The sequence below is a fragment of the Primulina huaijiensis genome, chromosome 17 (genome assembly GCF_012295235.1).
Source record: "Primulina huaijiensis isolate GDHJ02 chromosome 17, ASM1229523v2, whole genome shotgun sequence".
In the NCBI taxonomy this organism is placed as follows: domain Eukaryota; kingdom Viridiplantae; phylum Streptophyta; class Magnoliopsida; order Lamiales; family Gesneriaceae; genus Primulina; species Primulina huaijiensis.
In genome coordinates this window covers 4,606,905-4,623,137 of record NC_133322.1, presented here as the reverse complement: position 1 = coordinate 4,623,137, position 16,233 = coordinate 4,606,905, and the positions used below count along the sequence as shown (strand labels likewise).

General features: G+C 38.7%; 2 protein-coding genes and 1 pseudogene across 2 annotated transcripts; 1 reads left to right on the top strand and 2 right to left on the bottom strand.

Moving 5' to 3' along the window:
* Positions 1–641: 641 nt before the first annotated feature.
* On the bottom strand, positions 642–3,034 carry LOC140963298 (uncharacterized). Its single transcript, XM_073422580.1, has 3 exons — positions 2,152–3,034; positions 1,510–2,057; positions 642–1,422 (listed from the first exon to the last, which is right to left on the bottom strand). The coding sequence occupies exons 1-3, from the start codon at positions 3,032–3,034 to the stop codon at positions 925–927; spliced, it is 1,929 nt and encodes a 642-aa protein (XP_073278681.1). The 3' UTR covers positions 642–924.
* Positions 3,035–7,384: 4,350 nt separating this feature from the next.
* LOC140963297 (protein PNS1-like) lies at positions 7,385–11,352 on the bottom strand (annotated as a pseudogene).
* A 2,599-nt stretch (positions 11,353–13,951) lies between these two features.
* Positions 13,952–15,691, top strand: LOC140963561 (peroxidase 44-like). Its single transcript, XM_073422936.1, has 2 exons — positions 13,952–14,205; positions 14,841–15,691. Exons 1-2 carry the CDS (start codon positions 14,008–14,010, stop codon positions 15,636–15,638), a joined length of 996 nt encoding a protein of 331 aa, XP_073279037.1. The 5' UTR covers positions 13,952–14,007; the 3' UTR covers positions 15,639–15,691.
* The last annotated feature ends 542 nt before the right edge of the window (positions 15,692–16,233 follow it).

Below are 16,233 nucleotides of genomic sequence, written 5' to 3'. Positions count from 1 at the left end.
CTACTAAGGCATCGCCTAGTAGAGGAGCAAAGTGTAGGAGAAAATTTTCATTTTCCTACTGAGGCATCGCCTAGTAGAGGAGCAGCGTGCAGGAGAAAAATTTTCATTTTCCTACTAAGGCATCGCCTAGTGGAGGAGCAGAGGACAGGAGAAAAATTTAATTTTTCTACTAAGGCATCGCCTAGTAGAGGAGCAGAGGGCAGGAGAAAACTTTAATTTTCCTACTGAGGCATCGGCTAGTAGAGGAGCAGAGTGCAGGAGAAAATTCTCATTTTCCTACTGAGGCATCGGCTAGTAGAGGAGCAGAGTGCAGCAGAAAAATTTTATTTTCCTACTGAGGCATCGGCTAGTAGAGGAGCAGAGTGTAGGAGAAAATTGTCATTTTCCTACTGAGGCATAGCCTAGTAGAGGAGCAGCGGGCAGGAGAAAAATTTAATCTTCCTACTAAGGCATCGCCTTGTAGAGGAGCAGAGGGCAGGAGAAAAATTAAATTTTCCCGCTAAGGCATCGCCTAGCAGAGGAGTTAGAGGAGGAGGTGTGAAATTTTTACTTTCCTGCTAAGGTGTCACCTAGTAGAGGATTTAGAAGGTGGAGGTGGTGAATTTTTATTTTCCTGTTAGAACAACGCCTAGCCGAGGAGCTAGAGGGTAAGGGCGTCGAATTTTTACTTACTTGCTTAAGGTATGCCTACTAGAAGAGAAGGAGAGTTGGATATTTTATTAGCCCTTGTGGTTTAATAACATCAAAGATAAATTCGTGAGAAGCACTAAATTCAAATGCAAAATACTCAAGGTTGCATAAAACGAGTTTCAAACATGCCAAAAGTGCGCGAAAGGAAATAACCAAGTGTAAACATCGCAAAAGTCGCATAATCCTATGGAAAGTAAAGCAGTGCAAAAAATAACATAAACACAGGAGCTCGGTCTAAGAATCGGGGGGGAGACTCGATATGAAGCCCTCAAGGTCGATGAAGTCAGTAGGGGCCCCTGGCGGAGGATAGCCCTGAGCCTTGAAGAGGCTGACTGCACCCTCGAAACCCACCCCCAGGTAGTGAAAAGCTTTCGGACCACAGATCTCGACAAATTCTTCGGATTTGAGAAATTCCTCTTTGAAGGAGGAGGCTTCTGCAGCATGTCGCGCCTTGGCGTCTTTAAGTTCAGCTCGCGAATTCTTTAACTCCTCCTTCAGTTTCTGGTTCTCTTTGGCGTGGTCCTCTATCAGTCGCTGAAACTCCTGTTTCTCCTTCAAGAGCTCGCCACATTGAGCTTGGGACTCCGAAAGCTCCTTAACGTGTGTCGCTTTCGCTTCATCTAGGGTCGTCTGGAGTTGGTCGCAAAGAGCCTTACTTTCGCGTAAGTCATGGCAAGCGCTGGACCGGGTAGCATTGGCACGCTCCACAAACTCCCCTAAGTACATCATGCCCTGAGTAAGATAGATAAGAGTGAAAAAACGACAATAAAAGCAAGCATATATTGAATATCAGCCTAGAATCTAGAATGAGAAGTATACCTCAGCGATACTGCTGCATGTCCGGCGGGTAAGATCAGACCATCCCAGTGAACTCATGAACGTCGCATCTGCGTGGGAAGGAAGCTGATACAATATCTTCTGAGCTAAATGAGAAGGACCTCGACCGACGATGACCGACTCCGGCGTGTATAAGGGGTGTATACTTGGCCCGGTGATAGGCCCATCATCCGACTCGGGTGCTTCCGGAGAGGAGACCGTTGTGGCTGAGATCTCAGAAATCTTGCGCTTGCTCTTCTGTGGAATGGACGGGCCAGGGTCGGCGGATGTCTTTTCTTTGCCAGATGGAGGATGTGATTCAGCCTGAGGAGGTGGGGAGGAGGCTCGCTCCTGAGTGGAAGAGGAGGAGCCTGCCTTCTTCTTCTTTGCCGGGGTGGGCAGGCCAGCAGGTTTTGTCGCGGTAGTAGAGCATGTTCCCTTCATCCCCGTCTTGAGTGCTGAGGCAACTGACTTCTGAGGTACTGATGATGAACCCTCAGTCTTCTTCTTTGCAATTTCGCGGAGAAATAGAGCATTCATAACTCTAGTACCTGCAAGCAAAGACAATGAGCCAGATGAGAGTGTTATCAAGTAACGTAATAAGTAAAAGGAAAAACGAGAAACATAAAAAGTAAGAGTATCTACCAGCATTCTCCTTCAGCTTAATTTTCGCGGGACTTAACCCGACGTGGCACAGAAGATCTTCAGACAGGAGTTGGGGAATACTAAAACATCGATCTCCTAACACACTCATTATCTGCAGATACTCCTTATCTTTCTTATAATCCTTGGAAAGGTCGGGTTTAGTGAAAGTAGGGTACCAATCCGTAAAGCAAGTTAATTCCTTAGGAGGCTGGATAAAGAAGTAATATTTTTTCCAGTCCTTCACATGACTGGGAGCCCCGTCGAAAAGTTTGTGGCTGGACCGGGAGGTCACATAGAAAGGTCCTTCTTTTGATCTGGACAGAACTAAGAAGTAGGAAAAAGTGGTGCAGCTCAAAGGGAGATCTAAGGCCCTGAGTAACACAACGAAACAACTTATTAAGCGGAGAGCGTTGGGAGTGAGTAAACCTAAATGCACCTGATAGTACTTGCTCAATTCTTGAAGGAAATCGCATAAGGGAAAGCGAAGACCGGCGTCAAGGTGGTGCTGAAAGAAGGTATAATAGCCCTTAGGGGCTAGGTAGGGTCGGTCCTCTGGACTAGGAATGATGATCTGGTGAGAGGAAGGAATGTGCCACAAAGTCCTAAGTTTTGACTCGCTACCAGGAGGGATGTGGGACGACAAGTGACCGTACCATAAGTTGTCTGCTTCAGATATGTTCATTTGTTGGTTCACGCGACGGGCTTCCTTACCAGGACGACTGTGGGTAGTGATTGCCTCATGGGAATCAAGAGTGAATTCAGGATCAGCTAGAGAAGTCCTACTCTGGTTTGACTCACTAGATTCACTAGACTCGCTAGACCCGCCAGATCTCTCAGACTTACTCGAATAACTAGACTCGGAATGGGAATAGGAAGAAGACATAAGTGCTAAAGATAATTAAACAGATAGGAGAGAAAACTGACCTAGAAATAACGTGGGAGAAGACTCGTGGAATAAGACCAATAGAACGAGCCGGGGGTGAGCAAGAGACGATGGGGAAACCTGGGCTCACGAGGGCGAGCGTGCAGGCGACGTGGCGGGCTCGCGCGGGCGAGCGTGCAGGAGGCGGGGCAAGTTCGCGCGGGCGAGCGTGCAGGCGGCAGGGTGATCTCGCGCGGGTGAGCGGGTAGGTGGATGGGCAGGGCACTCGGAAGGGGTGAGCGTGCGACAGGCGTGCTGGGCGAGCGTGCTGCGACGAGGCGAGCAGAGGACGAGGGCCGGGCGAGCGCGTAGCAGGCGTGCTGGGCGAGCGTGCTGCGAGGAGAAGGCGAGGGCTTATGGGCGAGCGTGCGGCAGTGGCGGCAGGCTGGTAGCTTAGGGCGAGCGTGCTGTGGCGAGGAGGCGATCACTCGAGGCGAGCAGACGACGAGGGCGGGGCGAGCGCGTGGCAGGACAGGAGGCGAGCGTACGGCAGTGACGGAAGGGCAGGCGCTCAGGGGCGAGCGTGCGACAGTGTGGAGGCGAGCGTGCGCGCAGGCGGGCTGCGGCGAAGGGGCGACTGCTCGGGGGCGAGCGTGCGGCGGCGGGGCGGATGCACGGGGGCGAGCGGGCTGCGGCGAGGAGGCAAGCGCTCGAGGGCGAGCGTGCGCAGAGGACGCAACGTGCGCGCAGAGGGCGGTTGCTCGCGCGGGTGATGGTGAGGCGATGATGAAGCGGAACTAGTGTTAACGTGCAAGTGAAGCATAGGCAGGGGAGAGCTGGTGAATGAACTGCAGAGGAAATTTTTTGTGGGAGAAGTGAGAATGAAAGGAGAAGGCAACCTCTATTTATAGGGGAAGCACGACCAAATCTTTCCTTTCAAATCAAGATTGCGATTTGATTTGATATCTTTCCCTTCAGAGCAGAATTACGATTTGATTTGTTTTCAAATCTTTGGAGACTGACGAACAGGAGGAAAAATGCACGGCCTCACCCTTGTGAGTGCTTGTTTCTGAAGAGCTTTTAGGGGCGTTGCCCCCAAACCCCCACGACCTGACCGGGCAGGTCGATCCCCGTAATTTTCGCAGTGGTAACATCGTTCGTTAACGACAAACGAAATTAATTTTCCTGGCACGGTACGTCCTCATCACCGATAAACCAAGGACACCACAGTTAATCGAACTTTGAACCTACGATTCAGTTCGACTCGGGAGGGGGAGACTGGTGATACCCCATGGATGAACCCATCAAGATCAGGCCCAAACTCCCGGCCCATCTCTAGGGCCCACAGGTGAAGGCCCATGAGCAGCCCAGGTATTCTCTTATAAATACCAGGTTTGAGCGTATGATTATTCATTCACTATATTGTTTTCAGCAGCGCCCTTAGCTGCTCCCCCATATATCCTCAGTCTCTGACTTGAGCGTCGGAGGGGCTACGCCAGGACACCCTCCTGGCCCCCTTCTAACGATATTATTCTTGATTTCAGGCTCAGGGTAATCTTAAAGCCCACGTCTGAATTAGTGACGCTCGTTGGGATCGGACCCGAAATTTCCCGTGAGTATCAGTATCGATTACTCATTTACTTGTTCAATACCGAAATTTTACGTCCCCATAGATTTCGCTTAGATGGGTGATATGTTGCTCCTGATAATAGGACACAGAATCTGATCTATACAACTTGGGTTTTTTAGCATTCTAAAAGTTGGCGCCAACACTCAGTACCAAGAAGTCATTGATTGCCTTAAAAAAGGTCCCCTGAGACCCTCAATTCAAATATACATTCAGGGAGTGTCATCTCGCCCTGGTTTGTTAGGACACGGCAATATCATTGCCAAATTGATTCTATGTATCACTTAGGTTGTGCTTTGATTAACAGATTTGACATCATGAAATATAAATCCATTGATTTTAATTTTTTTGGATGGACATAATATATTAGAGTGAATTTCAAATCCACTAAAATTATACAATTTCAATAATAATTGTGGTAGATTTCAAATACACTCATGAATGAATGTTAAGATTGAAACTTGAATCTAACTATACCCCAAAAGCTAGCTCAAGGGGGGAGGATTGTCCAAGACCATATATACAACTCTCAAGTATTTTATCCAACCGATGTGGGACAACTAACACACCCCTCACGCTCAGGAATGAACATCTGGAGCGTGAAGTTTACAAATGATTCAATTATGGGCAAAACGGGTAACCCAACTATGGGCAGTCCAACACATAACGGTGGAACCTGAGCTCTGATACCATGTTAAGATTGAAACTTAGATCTAACTCAACCCCAAAATCTAGCTCAATGGGGATGATTGTCCAAGACCATATATACAACTCCCATATATTTTATCCAACCGATGTGGGACAAATAACAATGAGTGCCATTTTTATAAATGCATCACTCGAATCTTTCGCTAAATCAAATCTATAAATCTAAGGGTGCACAACCTTGAACGTTTTGTGATGAATATATGACTCTACTATGATGTAATTTTGTGTCTATTGATTATATATAATACGACCCGTGAGATCGTTTCATACAAGTTTTTGCGTTCATTTATATTTCGCTTTTTGGTAATTTTAGTCTTTTTTCATCGGAAGTGCTTATGTGACACTATACGTCAGTGTCACATTTGTCTCGTATCGGTTCCACATCAGGGGAAAATGGTTAAAAAAAAAATAACGAACTATAAGACTGAAATTTGACAACACACATGATCAAAATAGACAAGGAAGGGCCAAAATTGGGAGTTCGCCTCCAAATTAACTTTGATAGTTTAACCATACGATAAATAATGGATGTGAAATAAGCACAAATACACACGTCACTTCCATATTACTACAAACTTTCGAATTCAGCTTGGGATAATTGCAATTTTGGTTATATAATTTGTCAAAAATTCATTTATAGTCTTGGAAAATTTCAGTTTGCGGTTTTAGACCTCACTAAAGTGTTGATGTGACATATGACATACAAATCAAATTATTAGTGAGAGAAAAAAACTAAAAAATTGAAAACAGAAACCTACTTGGTAAAAATATTTGGGACTAAAAAATGGAGAAAAAAACAATTTACATGACCATAATTATTGTTAAACAATAATCGTAGTTCTCGAAATAGAAATAAAGTACTGCAAACTTTCAAAAGATACAAAAATCCGAACAGAAAGATTTGGAGTTTCAAAAATAAAGGTCATATCTTTGGAGTGAATTTTTCGAAAATAAAAATTCAAGAAAAATATTGCAAACGTCATGTGAGCCTTGATGGGAAAAATATATATAAAAGAATAATTCACAGTCTCTCTCTTTAAAAAAACCGAAGTCATATGAATAGGTTCGACTCGATTTCCAACCTCGGCCCGTGTCCATTAGACCGGATGATGAGCCGCTCGAGTGGATTTAGACGGAGCTTCATCCTCATGGTTTCATGGAAACAAACTCGGAGCTTTGAAATCGAAATTGTAGGTCGCAATTTTCATCATTTGCTCTTAATTTCACCTTTTTTGCTTGGAAATTGGATTGTTATATGATGATATTATGACACATTCTACGATTTTTTCATGGCCCATAATTTCCCCTTCCAATTATCTGCTGCGTAGATGGATATTTGAGGTCTTTTCCAGGATACCTTACGAAAATCTCAAGAACCGGTGGTTTTCTCCCGTGCTTCTTCTTCACTGGGGTCAGCATTTTCTTTGCTTTGTTTCTGCTCCCTTCATGTTTACTTAAATTTGCTGAGCATTTATCCCTCATTATTGTTTTGATCAGCTATATATGATAAAGCTATTGGAAAATATATGAATTATGATCATAAAAGTATAGTGCATTAGATGCACTTCACAATGGAAAATTTTATGTTCTGTTTCCATGGAATGAATTCTGTAACTTTTCGTCAGAATTTCGGATTTCTTATTGTTAAGATGTTCATGTAGCTTTGATGGAGTTCTTGGGAGTTGCATATATGGACTCGAACAATCTTTTCAATTGAGTTGGCTTTAAGGATTGATTTAAGTTCAAGTCCAAATCCAAGTCCAAGTCCCATGGTACAGTGTTCAAACCCAGTTCATATGTGTTGGGACGTGAGAGAGTGTTAAAGATGTCCCACGTAAATTAGCCTTTTTAGTGTATTAACTTCTGGTCACTTTCACAGCCTTTTCAGTTTGAGATAAGCTTATTCTAGTAAATTCAAATTTTCACATTAGTAGAACTTTTTTGTTAATGAACATCCGTAGTAGAATGGGTAAACCAGTCAATGTACATTTTACGGCTTGCTACGAGGTTAGTGAAAAACAGAACAGATAAGGACTTGTGTTTGAGTAGTTTTGAGTACACGATGGCCGATGCTTAGTTGTCTGAAGTTATGAATGTACAATTGTAAAAAATATCAAGAATGCGCATCTTTCTTTAAAATATGGATCATATGGATGATTTCTTGCGAACTGTGACTTTTATACTTTTGATCTTTGTATCTCCCGGATAGTATCTGTCATAGTAGAGTCAAATTGCTGGCTTCGAGGATTTTCTGCATAAGCTACATAATAAGCTGCAATGCTAGCTTGTATCCATGCCATTGCCACCCTTCTCTGAAATTAAGGTAACAATTGGTTAGCACTTCGGACACGGTGGGGACACAGAGGAATACTTTTTAATATGCTTGAAAGTTAAAGGTGAAAAGCTTAAAAACAATAATATTTTTTCCTTAGAAGTATACATACATAACCGTGTCATGGTTTCTGTGACCGTGCAACAAGGGTTATAACACTTATTGATAGCGGAAATGCTGCTTTCTGCCAAGAGATTCAAGACTCAAATCTTACCATAAAATATCCAGTTAAGAAGGCGTATATAGACACTTCTGTTGCATACTTCTTTTGGATCACCAGTGCCCAAGTACCTCCTACTAGTCCACACATGGACTCTGCTGCCACCCCACACAGGAACAAAACGAACTTGTGACGTCAGAATCGATCAACTTTTCCATTCCATGTCTTCTAAACATATCCCACGTATCCTTCGAAGCTTGGACGATCCCTTTGTTGTACACACCCACTGCATGAATCCCCATCTGTGCCCATAAGGTACAACCCTTGATGCAAACCCCTTGCAACAACCCGCACACGAGAACATGAACTCATCCACATCTCTGGAAACCATGCTTATTGCTCTAGCCATGCTTCTGATGACAAGAATAAGTGGTACGAGAATGGAGCCAAACAAATACTCCCCATTGAATATTTAGTTGTGTTTTTCACTATTGTTTTAAAATCAACTTCTATTCCACTTGCAAATTTCATGTGTGATACCGTGACTTGCATCGTGTTCTTGACAATCTGCATTGTCCATGTCAAGCTTCCAAGGATTATGAATATGGATATAATATCAATCTTTGTTCCGGTAGCAGTAGCTCCCCCAGTACCAAACATCAAGAAACTTGAAAAAATAGTATTAGTGATGATTGTTATTAGTACTGTAGTTTTTACTTTTGGAGGATGATGTGCTATGCTAACCGCTACTATCCTGTAGGTTCGATCAAATCGTGGAGTCACCCAACATGCATATAGAGATTGAAACAATGAAGAAACTTTAGCAATCACAGATGCTGCTAAACTACCGGAGTCCCTATAAGGACAAGCAAAATCCCGAATGCACACTTAAGAAGAGGGCTTAGCCATAATGTGGTCTCAACATCCCTGGAAGGATTGATGCTTATGAATGCTTGCTATGCAAATCCTATGATTCCTCCACGAGCTGTTGACGAGAGGACTGGAACATACCGTTTCTTTGGATGGAAATGATGGGTGTTGACAGTCGACAAGACACCACGAAGGGTGAGAAAGAACACCAGGACAGTGATTAAGAGAAGGTGGATGTAGAAAATGTACAGAAATGAGTTGCTGAAAATGCTTCCTTTCCTTGTCATGTCCCACTCGGCACCACTGATTCCCTTTGTCTCATTCAAAATATTACTTTCATAGATTTACTGAGATAATAGAAAGTCAAGAAACAAAAGCAAGTCTGCGTAAAGTATGCGGCTGGGGGTGAATCTGAGGGGACGGAGAGGCTTCCGTTAGACCGCCTTAAGTGAAAAAATTTCAAATTTCCTTCTTAAATTGCCCTGTGGATTAAAATTTCATGTCCCATCCCCGTGGAGAGAGTCTAGGACCTTGTTTCTTGATGAAAGGCAGTGGTATGGATCATAAACTCTGGTTGCTGTATTATTTACATCTCTCATGATCTGTGACTTCCTGTCCATGTATTGACACTTAAAAAAATATGTAAAAATATATATTTTTCACTAAATTGCTTAGCATCCACGATTCATAGGAGGATGGAAATATATTTTCAACTCATTTTAAGGTAAGACCCTAACCCATATTTATCCTTCTTCAAGACATTTTCTTATGCATGTTTACAGCTGCACCCGTTGTTAATGTACTTAACACACTATTGACCAAGTCCTGCTCCATTATATGTCCTTCATCTTTTAAAAATTATTTCCCCATAAGCATTAGTGCCACTCTTTTGTTTTTTTAGTTGGAGGAGAGGGGTTTTGTTTACACTTGGATCTCGAACCCGAGATCTCGTCTCAAATTTGAGAGATTGATGTCAGATGAACTATAACTGGATTCAAGAGTATTTTCATAACTTATCGTACATAATGTAAGGTCGTGTCTAACCTTAAATGTGCACTCAATATTACTTTGACGATGTTATGTTTTTAAAAATATTTTTCGGGAGAGTCGGACTCCGAATTTTTCCCCAACACGAACATTTGAAATAGACTATTTGGTTTGGATTAGGATATAGCGGAAGTCGACAATGGTGAGATAAATGAAGAGGGCTCCCTCCATCTTATGCGTCTCGTGATGTAGTTGGATAATCATTCAGATTCCGCAATTTGATTTGTATTTTAGGTAAAGGGAATAAAAAACTATGCTTTTTGGTTAAAGGGATTGTGTTTGTTATAAATGCTTCTGGTTCACCAGTTTCACTGTTAGCCCAATGCAGTCTTTTTTAAAAAAAACAGCTTTAAATTTTAAAATATATTATAAGGATTTTATTAATATTCGTGAAATGAGATGAATTGATCTTATCCATATTTACGAAAAAAAGATACTAGTTTTGACATAAAAATTAATATTTTTCATAAACTAAGTTAAGTTAGAGATCCGCCTCACAAAATTGACTTTTAAAACGATCTCATATAAGTTTTAGTTTTTAAAAATAGCCTTTCTCTTCTTGAAATTTTAAATATAGTCTTTGATAATTCTGAAAACATAATATAATATTATGTGAAGCTTAAACATTTATTTATAAAACCAAATCTCATCTATACGTTTGTTTTCTTTATTTTTCATGAATTATATAAATTTTTAAACTATATATATGTAATATAATTAACACAACAGAAGAAAATTTTAGACGAACAAACTGGAATGAGAGAATCTGCGAGAACTGAAAAAACGCAGAGAAAGAAAAATACACTGAGAAGGAAATCCTATAGGGTTGTGAGAAAATATAATCAGAAATTGGTGATGGGAAAAGAAATTAAGTATATATTTTAAATTTATTACAATTAAAGTAAATGAGATGTCAAATTTGATTATGGTAGTAGTTTAGCATAGACTTTTAAGAAAATATCTTTAACGATAATAAATTTTTTTCCTTCTTAAAATAGCATTTCTTTTTAAATAGTTTAATCTTATATTTTTTATATTTTAAAATTCAATCATATCTTTATCTATATATTTTGAATTTTTAAATAACTATATTAATCCTAAAAAAATATATAGAAAAATCATTAACTAAAAAATAACAAAAACTATCATATCTAGGGCTGGGAAAATATACCGAAATATCGAAATACCGTACCGAAAAAATACCGAAATTACCGAAAAAATCAATATACCGAAAATTTCGATACGGTATGATACCGTACCGAAATTTTCGGTATCGGTATCGATAAGTAAATATTTTTTTTTCGGTATTTCGGTATATACCGAAATACCGAAAATAATTTTTTTATTTTTTTTTTAAATTTAAGTTCTGTATACAGAAAAAATGTCGGTATACCGAAAATATTTTCGATATACCGACATTTTTTCGGTGTCGGTACGGTATCCGGTATGAACTTTTTCATATCGAAAATTCGGTATACCGAACATTCGATATACCGAATTTCCGGTATCTGTATCGATATGGATTTTTCCATACCGATATTTACGGTACGGTATACGATACCGTAGTTCGATACGGTATACCATACCGTACCCATCCCTAATCATATCTACATAATTATTCAACTATATAAGCATGTAACGTGTAAAAGAGATATTAGTGTTAATTAAAGACGCAATAGTTTCTCCTTCTCCATAATCACGAATCTTGGTATCTTGGATATAAATATAAAAGAGAAATATGTAATATTAGTCTTTGATATTTTTCTTTCTGCAGCTTTGATCATCTATGTTATCAAGTTTCAGTATTGCTACGATCTTTATTTTTGTTGTTGTTGCAATTTTAGTTTTTTCTTTATGTGACACATATGCGGAAGCCTATGTAACTTCGACATGATGCTGATTTGTGTAGTGTTATATCATCATTTCCAATGAAAAAATATTTAAATTATTAAAAATGAAAAATACAGGACCAAACACAGAGTTTGACATCATACGAGACAAAAATCACAAAACAAACATGTAAGACATAAATTGAAGTTTTGTTAGTATAAAATGAGCATGTGACACACAAAGGATTAAACCTTGTGCTTACCTCATGCTAGGGATGTAAACGATCCAAACCAAATCAAACAGTATCAGGCTTGAGCTTGGTTTGTTTAAGACTGTTTGAGACTCGAGTTCGAGCTTGAGCTCGATTCGAGCTTCTATTATCAGGCTCGAGCTCGGTTTGTATTGAAATTACTGAGCTCGAGAAAAGTTCGAGCTCGGATCGTTAAAAGCTCGTTTAGCATGTTAATCAAGCCAGGCTCGAGCTTGATTCATTAATAGCTTGTTTAGCATGTTTAACAAGCCTGGCTTGAGCTCGTCTCGTTTTCAAGCACGATAAGCATAGAATTGTGCTCGAGTTCGAGTTTGAGTTTGAATCGAGCTTGTTAAAAATTAAATATTTCTATAAATTAATTTTAAATCAGACATAAAAATGTAAATTCATTCATAAATAACCAAAACGACACAAATAAGAGCTAAAAAAACATAAATCAGTATATTATTGAATATTTCAAAATCATACATCTAGAATATTCATGATATACTGATATCATCAAAATCATACATCTAGAATATTCATTAACTATAATAGATCTAAGACAGCACATCATTATGAAATGAATTCGACATAATTAACTTAAATTATTGATTAATGTCAAATGACATATCAATTTAGCATGTAAAATTTTTAATTAACCTTCATAGACTAATAATAAAGTTACTCAACTTTTATATGACTTGGTTATGTAATTTTTAGGGAAAAAGAATAAGTTGATGTATTTCTGTTAATTTATTTATTTATTGTATTTTAAAGAATATTTTAGTATAATGATATGCAAATAAGATTTAAAATGTAATTGTGACTAAATGGTGTGAATTCATCATTTTTTCAAACATGTATTGTATTCAATTCTTTCCATTGACATCAGTACTAACATATTTTTTGTCAACTCAACAAATGAGTCAAGCTCAAGCTTACGAGCCACCTAAACGACTCGAGCTCGAGCTTAAGAGCCACCTAAACGAGCCGAGCTCGAGCTCGCGAGCCTATTATCGAACATGTTTGCGAGCTCACGAGCCGAATATCCTTAGGCTTGAGATTGGTTTGATTAAATTTTCGAGCTCAAAATCGAGCTTGAGCTTGGTTTGATATGTTTAACAAACAAACTCAAACGAGCTTTTTATCGAGCCGAGCTTCGAAATGCTCGTAAACGGTTTGGTTCATTTACATCCCTACCTCACGCTATTATTCAAAGAGTAATGCTTCACGTATAACTAAATTTGTACAACACAAAAAATTCAATACGAAAATTCTATTTATAAAAATCTCATGATAAATTCAATACAAAATCTCATTAGATATAATTGTTTTAAATATTATTGTACGATATTTTTTTTTGTATCTTTACATCATTCTTATTGAAAATATGTTTGAAGTCCATTCGAAGACATTTGAAATTTTAATTCCATCGAAAAGGCTAGTCTATGAACTAAAAAAAATGTATCAAGTACAATATGTAACAAAAAATTATCAAAGCAATAGTACACTTTTTTTTGGTTTGACCTAATTGTACACTTAATTATAATGACAGGAACCATCCTAATAAAATTGTTTAATTATCAGATCAAAACTGTGAAAAATTAAATTAGTCAATAGATCACACATCTTCCTAGAGGAAAATTCGAATCTCCCTCGTGCCAGATTCGACGGTCTAGATACATTTTGGGACGTCGACTACACGTCAATTACATCGGCGTCGTTGGATCCAACTCCCTTGTGCTAGGGTCGAACTTCGACTCTAACCTAATTTACAAATTCGATTAAGTTTATGGTAATAACACAAATGCTTGACTAGGGAAATCATGGTACAGTTTTCAAATTACAGATCCAAGTATAGGTTTAATTATTAAATTAAGGTTAATCAATCCAGCTGCACATGTAATAACAAAATATTTTTTTTGAAAAAAAAACAATAATATAATATTTATGATAATACTAAATCTGTACAATCAATTAACGCGTATGCGTATTTTTTGGTAAAATCGTGTTGGCCAGTGATATTATTTGACCTTGCACGTTTCCACCATCTTTGTATCAAGTACCCGAAGAGTTGGAATCTCTTTCCTCTATAAATTATCCATCATTGATAATTAAGATCGACATATATAGAAAAGTAAATATCTGATAAAATTTGTAAGGGAGAATGGAGAAGAAAATAGCTTTTTTTGTTGGATGCTGCATTCTTAACCTTGCTTCTGCTCAGTTAAGAGTAGGGTTCTACAGTTCTTCATGCCCGAACGCCGAAAAGATCGTGCGACAAGTCGTGCAGAACCGGTTTAGCAAGGATCGTTCGATTACTGCAGCATTGCTCCGAATGCATTTTCATGATTGTTTTGTTAGGGTAAGTTGTTAACAAACTCCACCAATACGCTTATATATATGTACGTATGTATGTTATATATTCGAGTTTGAGTTCAATTTTTTTCGATAAATTAGCTTATTTTCACTCGGGGTTGGGCTCAAATTGAGTTAGGAGTTTGATTTTTTCGAGTTTAGATTCAAGTTCCACTAAGCTAAACTCTAAATANTATATCTGTGTGTGTGTGTGTGTGTGTGGGAACATTGTATTTCTGATCATATAATTTTTGGTTACTTACCGAACGTTATCAAATTTCAGTTTTAGTCATGCATCTTCACTTTTGTTGGTAATTTAAGTCATTTTTCATTTGGAGTACTGATGCATCACATCAGTGTTACATCAGAATAATAACTAAACTTGTCAAAAAATCAAAGATAGCGGACTACAATGAAATGTGACAACATAAACAACCAAAAACGCAAATAAACAAACATACAAAACCACACAAAAAAACCCAAATGTTAGAAAATTTTATTTATAAAAAATAGTTTTTCTATAATATATCCTTTGTAATCAATTTGATATTTTCAACGTAAAGTATGCGACCTTTTTTGTAAACTACTTTCCATATATTTATCATATGTTTTTTTACATGAAAGAATTATTTAAATTTACAGGGATGCGATGCTTCCATACTGATTGACCGCACGAAATCCAAGTCTTCGGAAAAGGATGCAGGGCCAAATGAAACGGTACGAGGCTATGATCTGATAGATGCAGCCAAGAAAGCTCTCGAAACCGCATGTCCCTCCAACGTGTCATGTGCCGATATCATCACATTAGCCACTCGAGATGCGGTTGAGCTAGCCGGGGGACCCATATACAACGTCCCAACCGGGAGACGCGACGGCCTCGTTTCCAACATGGAAGATGTCAATCTACCTGGTCCATCATTATCCGTGCCTCAAGCATTTTCGTTTTTCCGGGCGAAAAAGCTTACACTTGATGACATGGTCACCCTATTAGGCGCACACACAGTGGGTGTGTCACATTGTGCATTTTTCCAGGACCGGCTTTCCGATTTCCAGGGCACCCGAAAACCCGACCCCACGATGGATCGGGGATTGGCTGCTAGGCTTTTGAAATTATGTGGGACTACTTCCAGGCCATTAAGTAAAGATCCAACAGCTTTCTTGGATCAAGGCACATCCTTTGTAGTGGATAATCAGTTCTATAATCAGACCATATTCAAGAAAGGGATATTGGAGATTGATCAACAACTTGCCCTGGATCCGTCCACTGCGCCGATCGTTAAAAGTTTTGCATCAAATAAGGTTCCATTTGGTGATAACTTTGCAAATGCAATGATCAAGATGAGCAAGATTGATGTTCTTGTGGGAAGTGCCGGCGAAATTCGGAAAAATTGTAGGGTTTTTAATCCTCCGAAAAAAACTAATACTCGTCGAGGGTTTTAAAAAAAATATATCATCCGATATCAATATCGTGATCAAATTCTTTTATTTTTTTTTATCGTTCGTGTTCGATTCTCATGAGTTGCATTATTTATTGTTTCTTTCTTGATGAGTTGTATTTTGTGTGATAAAGATCTGTGTGGATATGCATTAATCTGGCCCAAGCTTATGAATTTGTTGGGCTTTATACATATTAAAATGTTAAACTAAACCCTATAAATTCTTCTTTAAATTGATGGCTGTGGCCTGCTGAGTGCTACCAGGTTTGCAAGTCTAATTTGTAAAAAATTAATCCTAACAAAATATGTTTTAAAAAATATGCAATTTATTTTCTTAATTAACAATATTTAATTTATTTTTAAGTTATGACAATATTTTGATATATATAATGGAGTAACGTATCAATGTATATAAATATATAAAACGTGTGTCCAAATATCACTGTTTATTTATTTTTGTTACAAAAGTATTTTGGAAGTTATGCAAAAATAGTTCGTAATTGTCAAGCGTATACTAATTTACCAAAATTTATAGCTGATAGTAACTTTGCAGCTCCAATATTGTACATCATACAAAAAAAACCCAAGTTCAATGGTCC

Excerpts from the sequence above, each read along its gene's own strand:
- LOC140963298 (XM_073422580.1), bottom strand. The coding sequence starts at position 3,034 with ATGTCTTCTTCCTATTCCCATTCCGAGTCTAGTTATTCGAGTAAGTCT. Across the intron at positions 2,058-2,151 it reads TAAGCTGAAGGAGAATGCTG|GTACTAGAGTTATGAATGCT; the intron begins GTAGATACTCTT and ends CTTTGCTTGCAG. Across the intron at positions 1,423-1,509 it reads CATGCAGCAGTATCGCTGAG|GGCATGATGTACTTAGGGGA; the intron begins GTATACTTCTCA and ends TATCTTACTCAG.
- LOC140963561 (XM_073422936.1), top strand. The coding sequence starts at position 14,008 with ATGGAGAAGAAAATAGCTTTTTTTGTTGGATGCTGCATTCTTAACCTT. Across the intron at positions 14,206-14,840 it reads TTCATGATTGTTTTGTTAGG|GGATGCGATGCTTCCATACT; the intron begins GTAAGTTGTTAA and ends TTAAATTTACAG.